Genomic DNA, 12,417 nt, shown 5'->3' with positions numbered 1-12,417 from the left:
TAATTTATACAAACTAAATACTAACTCGTACACATAGAAAGACAAATTGAGCACTTGACTTTTCCACAAGATACAAATGAAAAACATATCTTTAAAAAAAACAGTTTTCTCCTCTACTTACTATCTGTCACTCGAGTTCATTTATACTTTTTTGTACCATTAAAATTAAAAAATTAAACCCAACCATTTGATGAAGGTCAAAGGCACGTTCTAGGACTCTGTGCAAACAGAAGAGTTTTTTAATTCATTATGGGCGGTACATGACTGTTTCAGTACAGAAAAAACTCTTAATCTTATCTACCAGTTTTGGCTTTACCAAGACTAACAGATTGCGGTCTTTGCACGTGAATGATTGTCAATGGAGGAATTTTAACATATAAACATGCTGCCAAGCTCTTCGAATTAAGGTAAAGAAAGGACTTTGAGGTCGAGCAACTAGAAGAGCAAAAATCTCTGTTCCTTTTTGACAGATTCTTCGGTCCAGAGATTTTTGCTCTTGTTTGGACAATGGAGATGCAGAATGGAATAGAAATTGATTCTTTCAGTAAGAGTTTTCAGAGTACAAATGGCGGAGTCTCTCTTTCTTTTGCAGAAACTGCTGGTAAAGTCATCACTTGCAAAGGTAAGATATCATTTTCCATGAAATTTTCATTCTGAAATCTGGATTTCTTGTTTGTCAATTTTCATGCCTCAGAATTCATGGGTTTTCTGACAAATTAGTCCTATTACAATCTTCTTTCCTGTATTGCTCAGCTGCGGTAGCATGGGGGGTTAAGCAGCCACTGGTAATACAAGATGTTCAGGTGGATCCTCCAAAATCAATGGAAGTCCGCATCAAAATCACCCACACCTCACTCTGCCACACCGATATTACATTCTGGATGGGAGGGGTAATTTTCTTTGCGCTTTGAATTTTTATTAATGTTTTAGATCATATCTTATAATCTATCATTTTCGATATTAGCTTTGTCTCAATGTTTCCAATCATATCCTATAATATGTCCTTTCTCAATTCAATTATGTATGATTCGGTTCACATCATCATTTCTTAATTGCCATTTCTCAGTTTAATTGTATCAACATTTTGAAATCATTCTCTATAACCCATCAAAGTAATACAAATCTTTGAACCGTATTAATATATATTTTTGATTGTGGCATGTTAATGTATGCAATTGACTTCAATTTTGCAGGAGGAAAGCACGTTCCCTCGCATATTGGGCCATGAGGGAGCAGGGTAAATCTTCACCCTTTAATACTTGTTTAAAGAAGTTATCATTTGTACCAAGCTAATTATATACTTTTGATTTTGTGCAAACAGTATAATAGAGAGCGTGGGTGAAGGCATAACAGATCTTGTGCCTGGAGATCATGTGATTCCACTATACCAAGGGGAGTGTAAAGAGTGTGCATGTTGCAAATCCAAGAAAACCAATCAATGCGAAAAGTTTAAAATTGATATCACAAGAACAGTGATGAGGAGTGATGAAAAGAGTAGGTTTTCTATAGATGGGAAAGTTGTATATCATTTCATGGCGACATCAACATTCAGCGAGTATACAGTTGTGGACTACGCTTGTGTTGTCAAAATAAATCCTGAAGCCCCTTTACACAAGGCCTGCTTGCTTGGCTGCGGAGTAGTCACTGGTATAAAACTTAGCTACTCATTATAATAGGCATTTGAAAACATTAATATGGCTTTTCTGTTCATAGTGACTAACATTCAACTCTTATAATTTGCAGGTTTTGGAGCTGCAATGAATGTGGCAGACATAGAAGCTGGATCATCAACAGTGGCTGTTTTTGGACTGGGTACTGTTGGCCTTTCGGTGTGCATTCTTGTTCCCAAATAATATGTCTCTATTGTTGAAAAATGAGTTAACAATTTCAAATTAAAGATGTACTCAATAGTTCAATTGCACATCATTCATAATGAATGAGAGATCTTAACTACAACTCTTAATTGTTCCGTGAAAAGCTGAATATGGGTATCAAAATTTAGATCAGCAAAGTCAATCTAAGATCCCTTTGTCTCTTAATACAAAGTATTCAGTAAAGCTGAATACTGCGGAACCCTTTGTCTCCTAACTGTAAAGGCTATAGCTGATATAATTTTATATGGGCCTAAAAGAATTTTTGTTTTTTTTTTTCAGGTTGTAGAAGGCGCAAGTCTAAGAGGAGCTTCAAAGATAATTGGAATAGACACCAATCCATCTAAGTTTGCCAAAGGTAGCTCCTAAACACATTATAGGCAGATATAAATGCAAGAATTTTATGTCTACATATGAAGAACACATCAGAATTTCATATTCAGTGATAATAACGGCTTATTGGATAAAACCCAAAAGCCAATACTACCAACCCTTTCAGCGAGTATATTTAATATTATGTTTGACCTTGTGATTGTTCCAGCTAAAGTTTTGGGTGTAACTGATTGCATCAATCCCAAAGATTATGAGAAGCCCATTCAAGAAGTAAGTTCAACACATTATTAAAATCATGAGTTTTAACTGTTCATAATTTTTGTTTGAAGATTTTTTTATTATATTATCTAAATTCAATAATTTAGATTATGAGTTGATGGATTATAGAATGTGTATTATAAAGTGTGATTTGAAATGTGAATAAAAATAAATACTTAGATAATCTATTACATATAAGAAAGAGTCTAGTATATGTCTATGTTCTAAGTACTCATCTCTTACATATCTAATTTTTTTATTACCATCATTAAAGATAATCAATTAATGATAATTAAAATATATCTAATACATATAATAAACTTAGGACTATTAGCTGTCCAAGTTCCAATTGTCACCTCTTGCACACCTAACCCTTCTATTAGCATCTTCAAAGATAACCAATTAATTTAAAAAAAAAAGCTCTCTAAAATATTCCACATATTGATGTTCATTCACTTGACTTGTGGACATGCATTAATAAATCTATATATAGGTAGTGATCACAATATCAGTTAAGGGAATGGGCATTAGATCAATTGTAAAAATTTTGTTCGTGATTCCAACATGCTCTTATTTAGGACAAATATGATTTTATATGAGGTGTCATTTCTAATGAACTACCTTTTGACCTTTGTGCACATAGAGAATTCTCGTCATCATAACCACCTAAAAGCTATTGATCTTTATGCTCATAATGAATACTCTTCATTGTAACTACCCAAAAACTTTTGACCTTTTTTGCACACACAATTCTCATCATCATAGTTAAAACTAAAACTTTAAGTTGTTAACTCACATACAAAAGGAAAGGAGAAAAACTTCTATAGTCCACCATACTAGCTACCTATTTTGGGGTTTACATATAATTATAGTAAAATGAGACTACATGACACTCATTGTGAGACACACCTAACTATGCTACAAATGAGGCGTACATACCTTATCCACATCTCTTATGTCACATATGAAAGGAAAGGAAAAGAAAATATTTTTTACAGTCCACTATACCAAGTGTCTTTTTTTGTGTCACCATATAGTTATAGTAATATGGAACTACCTCGTGCTTCTCTCAAGAATAACCTATTATGCTACAAATGGGGTGTACATACCTTACTTCATCTTAAGTCACATCAAAGAAAAAAAATCAAAAAACTTTTACAGTCGCTACATCCAACTATCTATTTTTGAGTCTACATATGATTACAGTAATAGTAATATGAGATGTAATTAGTTATATTCTTATAAGAGATTAATATGAGATGTACTTAGTTATATTCTTATAAGAGATATCTAAATGTCTTACAGACAAAACACATACATATCTTATTCTTTATAGATTTGAACTCGTGACTTCTCTTTTAAAAAATACATGTTCTCCATCGCTGCCAATTATACAAATATAGAAATCAACTAATAAAAACAACAATAAACTAACTAGAAACTTTAGATACCCAAAAAAAAATTTGAGGTGTGCCTTTACATAATCCTCCCCCTTATAAACCATGGACGGTGTTGTTATGATGTAGGTTATAGCAGGGATGACAAATGGAGGCGTGGATTACAGCTTCGAATGCATTGGAAATACAGATGTTTTATACCAGGCCTTTTTATCTACTAGTGAGGTATTGGATACTCGTTTTAATTAATCTCTAATCTGTAGAGAGTTTATATAAACAATTTCTGACATTGACTCCTTTATTCTGATATTGCATTATAGCCATTGGGAAAAACGGTGTTATTAGGGCTGGATGCCAGCCCACGCAAAATATGCCTCCATCCCTTGGAATTATTTACAGGCAGAAGTATAGTCGCCTCCATTTTTGGAGGAATTAAGGCCAAAACAGAATTGCCTCAAATAGTAGAGATGTCTATGCGTAAGGTACATAAGAATGTTCTTCTCTTTCTCATACATTTCAAGAAGCTTAATGTCTGATTCTCCAATTTCATCTAATGCATTCATTGTTTGTTTGCAGGAACTGAAAGTGGAAGAATATATTACTCATGAGCTCCCCTTCTCAGAAATAAACAAAGCATTTGAGTTGCTGTTGGAAGGCAAGTGTTTGAGATGTGTTATTCATCTCTAGTCCACAAGTTTGAAGAGAGGAAGATCCTTTGTTTTTGAATGGCAGGTAGAAAGGCATTTTCGTTCTGACATAATGGGTAGATGGCTAACATTACTTCCGTTGTTCTCAAGAATGTCAAACATCGTTTCCCAAGTTATCCATTCTTGACTAAAAAATATATTTTTGAAGCTTCCTGGAAGTTGAGGGACAATGGTGACTTTAAATATATTTTGTAAGCTTCGTAGAAATGGACAATGGTGACTTCAAATTTATTTTATAAGCTTGGTAGAAATTGTGTTCGTACTAGTGGACAATGTGGTCACAAACAATTATGTCATATTAACGTGATAGATTTTCTATTTTTAAAAATCTTTGAAGTACAAAAGTCAATAAAATAATCTATATTTATAAAATAAATCTTTAGAGTAGGTAAGGTGGCAAAATAATTTATGTCAATTGTTTGGAACATTGAAAAGCAAATGAGATTGTGGGTTGAAAATTTTGTTATTTAAAGTTATGTTTACATAAAGAGTATCTAGAAGTTATGAGTAGGCAAATAGCTATCATTTTTGAAAAACACAAATAGTAATTAGATGAATTTGACAATTTTATTGGTACCAATAGTACACACTTCTACTAGTGGATATCCACCCACGAAAAATGTTTTCCTTATAGTGCTTTTTGACAACTTTTCAAAAAATAAAACCAAAGTGTCTCCTTCGTATGGTTGACATTTCTCGTGCCTGCATAGCCGTTGCCCGAACTTATTGGGGCATGTTCGCATAAGAATTGGATCATGATTTGGATAGATTTTCTCAAAGTTGAAATCCATCTTTCAAAATTTGAGGCTAAACTAATTCGAAAAGGGTTCCTAGCATCCTAGTCCTAGATATTTGAGCCATGAAAACAATCATAGATGAGAGTAGAATAGTACCCCAAAACTTAGCACAATTAGAAAGTGGATCCAAATTGTAGCACGATAAATTACATAGATGTACAATTTATTTCTCAATGAGGCCTTAGTTTAGCAAGTATGGCCGCCCAAATTTAGTCCCTTATATTCCAACTCAATTATAATTGTAATTATGGCTTTGCCTCTCCAAATAGGACCTTAGGTCCCAATTGGGGGCTACATTGGACAAGGTAGGGTGCCTTGGATACCCTAACTCCACAATGCTGTACCCCAAATTAAAACCAATCACTACTATTTTTGGCCCAAATTTTTGACGTTTGTTTCCAACGGTAGGGCATATTTTGGTTTTTCTTTTCAATCACCCCCCAATATCGTTGGAATATCGACTACTTATAACATAATTGTTGAAATTCCAAAGGTTACATGCTAACATTAAAAAGGAGATACAAAGATAAATTCATTTTTGTAATTGTCTGTGGGGGAAAGGCACATTTCAACCAGTATGGGGTTTGAGCACCAAGTTTTCTTGTGAATTGACATTGCTTGGGTAAGGAAGTGTACTGCTTCAAATTTGTGATTTGAAAATGAAATTGTTTGAAACCATATTTATGTGATTTGAAAATGAAATTATTTGAAACCTAATTTATGTGTTTTGAAAATGAAATTGCCTAGCTTGAAACCTGATTTTATCTAAAAATGAAATTACTGGAAACCGCTAAAAATCTATGCAAAAACACCATCAATTACACCCTAAGAACACTGCAACTCTTGTCGCATTTGAGTAGCACAATTTGTGGCCCCAATCTTTTCGAGACAACTTCCTATCAATACTAAGTTACATCACAAACACAACCTCCTGCCCAAACTATACAACAAGCTCATTCCCATGGCCTTCATATATTCATTTAGTATATCTGTTGACCCTGATTATGGTTTTTTATAAAAAAATTGGTTTGTGGGTTTTATTTATTTTAAAAGCTAGGTGAGATTTGATAAGAAATAGTTGCAATTTTTCCACATTGGGTAAGAATATAAACAATCATGGATGACCAAGCAGTGAACAATGCAGTTCCTTGCTATAGTACATAGATTTGTTGTGGTGTTCTAATGATAGGCCGTTCAATCTCTCCTCTAAATACATACAACAAACAATCAAAATAATCCTTTATCAATCTTTTCTACATCCTCGTGAACTCCTTTCTATTCCCCTATGACCTAATTTTGCATTCACTTACCTTCTACCATTACTAACAACACACACATTCACTTACTTTCATTTGCATTTATCTTTGATTTGTGCCTCTCCACACATCCCATCCCCTCTTGTTTTCCCACTTCTCCTAACACAAATATAAGAAGTCAACACAACACCTCCCAACAACTCACATATTAGATTTTGCAAAAGGCTAAGTGGGCAAATTGTGAAGAGAATTCAATAAGGGAGGCTCTTAACTTTGGTTACAATTATGATAGCAGTGGTGCACAACTGCCTCCTAGGTTTAGCCCACTGATGAAGACCTCATAACACATTATCTCATGAGAAAGGTTTTATATCTAGTAGTTTTATAAAAAGGGCCATTACCAAAGTGGATTGCATTAAGTGTGAGCCTTGGGACATCCTTGGTATGGTCAACTCTCTCCTTTATTGTTCATTGTGTGTATAATCCCACATGTACTTGTTGTCACAAAAGTTTGCACCCTTGTCCAAATTTTTTACTTAACGACAACCTTGTGAAACATGGAAACAACCTCCAAGTTGTGGGACTTGAACAATGAGGCTTGTTGACATTATAGTCAAGTTAGTTTATTAGTGACACACACACTTATTTAGATAGTTAATAGCTACTGAGCTTATAGTATAGTTAACAATGTTAACCAAGTAATTTAGGCTCTACCGAGTTCTACACTTGCAACTAAGTTCCAGCGATAATATTCAGTTTGCACCAAACAATATCTATGAAGTTGGTGATTATCAGTGTAAATCAAGCTTCATAGTGTTTACTGAGTTTCTTAGTGCAAATTGAGTTCTCTAGTGATTATAGAGTTTGCAACTTCAACAATGTGAATCTAGTGTTGACTGAGCTATACAGTATCAACCAAGTGATTCAATTTATATTGAGCTTGTAGTGATAGTGTTGACCGAGCTATGTAGTGTCAACCAAGTGATTCAATTTATGGGTGACCGCAAGAAGTTGGGTCGTAATTCTGTGGAAGTCAAATCTGCAAAATTGTACTTCTTAGAAATGGGTACCCGATTTTTCTAAAATTGGGTACCCGTTTCTAAAATCAAGCTTCAGGCACCCCAGCCAAAATTCAAAAATTGGGTGCCCAATATTTAAAAGCAGATCGGGTGCCCGAGGTGCTCAAATATTGGGCGCCCAATTGCTTTTAGAATCAGAGGCCTGATTTCTTAAAAATTGGGTACTTGATTTGAAAGACTTTATTAAACCCCCTTTTTTGGCATTTTTGAAGTCATTTTCATGACCTCAAAAATGGGAGCCCGATTAGAGACGCATACGGGAGCCTAATTTTCAGCCCTACCGACCACCCCCTTGCTGCTAGTTTTCAATACACTAGGTATTTTAATATGTTTTGTACTATTTTACTTTATTTTTTTCAATTTTCAATTTTATATGTATGTTAATTTGTTGTTTTTTTTTTTTTCCAGTTTTAATATACGTAAAATTGTAAATTTACATTGTTAATGAGTAGATGTTAAAATTTTTGTATCTGTTAATTAAATTATAGTTTCGTAAATGTTTATTTAAAAAATTATTGTTTTAGATGTTTTGAAATGTATTTAATTTATGTATTTATTACAATGTTGAATGATTAGATTAGATGTAAATTCATTGTTTAAACATGTAATTACAAATAAATATAACCTCAACCTAGAACCATATAACCTCGACCTTGTTTAAACTATAACCTTGACCTAAATTCATTGTTTAAACTATAATCTCGACCTAACCATATAGTTATATACAATAAAACCCTAAACATATATAACTAAGTACTTGATCACATAACAACCTGCCAAGGGATCCAAACAAAAAACTTAGTATTTAAAATGATTTTACTTAAATTGTATTGTACTTTATTTCATGGATCGAAAATGGATGATGTAAACTATTTTATAAATGTATAGTCTTTCAGCCTTTCATACCTTATGACATGTACAATGGATGATTGTGCATTCTGAATTAATTTGCCAAGTGGCATTCAGAACAAATGTATATATTATTTAAATGGATTGAACTGAAGTAGTTAATATTTTTTCATGTGGATGTGTTATTTATTTTACTTTTAGTACTTATAATTATTAAAAAATGAAATGTAAATGTGCTCATTAAGGAATGCAATGTTTTTGCATTAAATTATTGTAAATGTTTTTTATAAATGTAAATTATTGTATGTATGTTATTGCTTGCTTAGTAAAAATTTTGATTAGTTCTTTGGATCCCTTGGCTGGGCGTCATTTAGGATTAACTATAATGTCAATTTGTATTGAATTTAACTCTAATCGTAACCCTTACTATCATCTTAACCTTAATCTTAATTTGCTAAAACCTACACTAGGTAATATATAAATAATTAAATAACTTTCCTATCTTACCTTGAATACTAATTTTATAAATGTCAAACCCTAAAATTGTAACCTTATTTATGATAAACTAAATTATCCTAGAGGAGCATCATATCTACGTCTACATGTATGTCATGTACATGTGAATCTAAAAACATTTGTACATATCTAATTACATCATTTATTGCATAGGAAGGATTTAAAATTTTCATTATATATATTATCCATGCATATCATATCAAAAGAATCATATAGAGATATGTCATTTACGACATGTCCATCATAGATAATCAAGAAGGGTACTTATATATATATATATATATATATATATATATAACACTATATATTATAAGAAAAGAAAAGCACCATATATAGGAGCATCTCATGTACATAAACTAAAAAAAATTACCATGACACATGTAATGAGATCAAATAATATTTTTAAGATTCATCACATATAAGTTATCAATGTATAGGGGTGATACAATCAAAATATCAAAAAATGAGTGATATCAAAGCATTATATCTTAATATTTAACGCTAAAATAAACTAGCCCCTGGGTAACCCTAAACCAAATTAAATATATCAAACTAGATTGAAAGGTAACCCTGGCCCTTAACTAATTAATATTATACTTATAAGCCAAATTGAATTAAACCATGATCATAAACCTAATTATATATCCCAACTTAACAGTACAAACCTTGAATCCTTTCCCCAACCATTAACCAAATTGAACTGTTACCCTAAGATTGAACCAAGTTAAACATTGACCTTAAGACTAAACCAAATCACCCTAAACTAGAACTCAATAATATATTCAACACTTTAAAACAAAATTCAAACCTAACTTTTTTGAATTAATGTTGGTTTTTAATCTAAAAGCTCTAACTATAATTCTATATCTAAAACCAAATTTAGCACTTTAAAACTTAATTCAATTTATTAACTCTTGTCCCAATTGAAACCTAAGCATGTAAACCTAATCAAACAGTACAAACCAAATTGAACCCTAATCCTAAAACTAATTAAACATTGATATCAAGGTCTCAAAATGATACATCATAAAAAAATTAGAAGAGACTTGAACAAATCAGGCATCTAATTAAGTAACCCTCCCTCACCATCAAGAGGTGGAGGTGGAACATTAGTGCGAGCAGGAGCTCGGACTACACCCTTGGATGCCTAAGAATATATCTAAAGAAGTGAATAACTTGTCTTTCCACTGGATTCCTAAACCTTTATATCCTAAGTGAGTATTCATCATGTAATATCTAATTAGGAGGGTATTGAAGCACTCTAACACCCCAATCCCTAACTAGATAATTATGTTAGGGTGGACTAATTTCTATTTATCTTGGGTTGGAAGTGCCTAAAAGTTTTTTTTTGGAGACTGGAGATTCCCCTATTTGTTTCCTATTTTCTTGTATGGGTAGCCTAAATGTTTATTGCCTTTGCAGAATGGAAGGCCACATAAAAAATATTGCCTTATTCTATAAAAAGAAAAACCCACCCCCTAGTGATATATAGTAAGATCATTTTCCTAATTTTACTATCAATTTTTTTGGTTAGAAGATGATGATAGTTCAAAATGATTTAGAAGATAGGGATAAAATAAGAACCATCATTCCTAATGAAGATGCATTATTCCTTGATAAACCCATTTCTATCATAAATCAGCTCCTCCATCCAAAAAATTAGTAATGAGAAATCCCTAGGTCAAGTAATCAATGGAGGGCTCATAAAATTGATCAAGTGATCAATGGAGGGCTCATAAAATCCCTAGGTCAAGTAATCAATGGAGGGATCATAAAATTGATCCCCAAGGGGAGATAAGAATATCATTAAAAATTAGAGACAGGATACTCCTAAATACATATCATACAAAATTCTTGCCAAGGTCTTAGCCTCTAGACTAGAAGATATCCTACCCAAGATCATTAACCCTACACAAAAGTGTTTTGTTAAGGATATTTATACATATTGGAGAACTTGATAACCTATTGGAAGACTTTGGATTGGGAAACATTTCCAGGATAGAGTGTAGGCATGCTCAAGTAATTGATTATGAAAATGTCTACAAAAGGCTGGAATGGAGTTTCACTATGATGATGTTGCAAGCCCAGGATTCCATCCAATATTATGTCAAATGGTGTCCTCTCTTATGATTGGTGTCAGGGTTTTAGTAAAGAAATTAATGGGGTTAGATCATAATTTTTAGGACTCTCTAGATCAATTATGAAAGGGTGTCCTCTTGCATCCTCTTTATTTTTTATTGTTGTTGACTCATTACAGTATCTCCTTAGAGATAACCAGTTACCTCTAAAAGTTAGAGGATCTACTCTCCAAATAATTAATAAGTATCTAACGTATAGTTTGTTGATAATATTTGTATTATTTTTAAGCTAGAAGAGTACAACATGAGTCATTTAATGATAAAATTGGACCTCTTTTCTTTGTATCGGGTAGTAAGATTTATGTCTCTACATCTATCTTATTGGGGCTAAATATTGAGTCCCCTACCTTGTGTAGTAAATATGGTATTGGATGGAGATTTGATAATTAAGTGGTTAGGTACCTAGGGATTCCATTTGTAGTAAACCCTAACATATAAATGAAATGTGTCTTTATATCAACAAGAAAATCTTTGGAAAACTCAATAATTGGAACTCTAATTACTCACTTTGGTTGGCAGAATTCAAGTATGTTAAAGATTCTCTCCTCATATTGGGTGTACTTCTCTTCTTCTTGCTTATTTTATTTAAATCAATTTGGTCTTCTATATAAATCTATTAGGAACATTTTGTGGTCACATGGAAAAGGAAATATGAAGAATTGTGCTATCAGAAGTAGTTCACATAAAGAAAGGAGATTAGTAAGTTGGAATGAAAACTTTAAGAAAGTTCAAGGGATTACTCTGGCAATAACACGGATAGCCAAAGCTTCATAAGGTAATGAATTATGGATTATGATTAGAATTAGTATTATTATATGGTTAGGGATAGGGTTCACATGTATTAGTTCATTACCTGACATGATCTACACTTATAGTTTGCATTAAAAAGTGGATAATATTTAGGATTCAAACTAAAATCATAAATAATTTTTAATCAAATCATAATTCTATTTCTAAGCTTTCATTCTAATTGTAACCTTAACTCTCATCCTAATGCCATCTATTATATATCCTATAAACAATAGGACCATAATAAATATCTGAAACCTAAATATAATTCTAACTAAACCATAATCCTAGGTAAGTTCCCTAACATTAAAGGACCATAATCATTATAATAATCTTAAGCTTAGCCATCATGAAAACCGTTAACATAACAAAATTGCAAACCATAACCTTGCCATAATCTTAACTTTGTTTCATCCTGAGATGAACA

General features: G+C 32.4%; 1 protein-coding gene across 1 annotated transcript; it reads left to right on the top strand.

Annotated features, from left to right (window-relative positions):
• The first annotated feature begins 387 nt into the window (after window positions 1–387).
• On the top strand, window positions 388–4,805 carry LOC149562821 (alcohol dehydrogenase-like 4). The gene is made up of 10 exons (XM_089826270.1): window positions 388–622; window positions 754–890; window positions 1,194–1,237; window positions 1,322–1,647; window positions 1,744–1,829; window positions 2,154–2,229; window positions 2,413–2,474; window positions 3,989–4,084; window positions 4,180–4,341; window positions 4,436–4,805. The coding sequence occupies exons 1-10, from the start codon at window positions 508–510 to the stop codon at window positions 4,544–4,546; spliced, it is 1,215 nt and encodes a 404-aa protein (XP_089682396.1). The 5' UTR covers window positions 388–507; the 3' UTR covers window positions 4,547–4,805.
• Window positions 4,806–12,417: the final 7,612 nt, after the last annotated feature.

This window comes from Cupressus sempervirens, chromosome 4 (genome assembly GCF_028749045.1).
Source record: "Cupressus sempervirens isolate cs-2001-9-10 chromosome 4, ASM2874904v1, whole genome shotgun sequence".
NCBI lineage: Eukaryota > Viridiplantae > Streptophyta > Pinopsida > Cupressales > Cupressaceae > Cupressus > Cupressus sempervirens.
This window is presented reverse-complemented; position numbering and strand designations above follow the sequence as displayed.

Excerpts from the sequence above, each read along its gene's own strand:
- LOC149562821 (XM_089826270.1), top strand. The coding sequence starts at position 508 with ATGGAGATGCAGAATGGAATAGAAATTGATTCTTTCAGTAAGAGTTTT. Across the intron at positions 2,230-2,412 it reads TCCATCTAAGTTTGCCAAAG|CTAAAGTTTTGGGTGTAACT; the intron begins GTAGCTCCTAAA and ends TGATTGTTCCAG. Across the intron at positions 2,475-3,988 it reads ATGAGAAGCCCATTCAAGAA|GTTATAGCAGGGATGACAAA; the intron begins GTAAGTTCAACA and ends GTTATGATGTAG.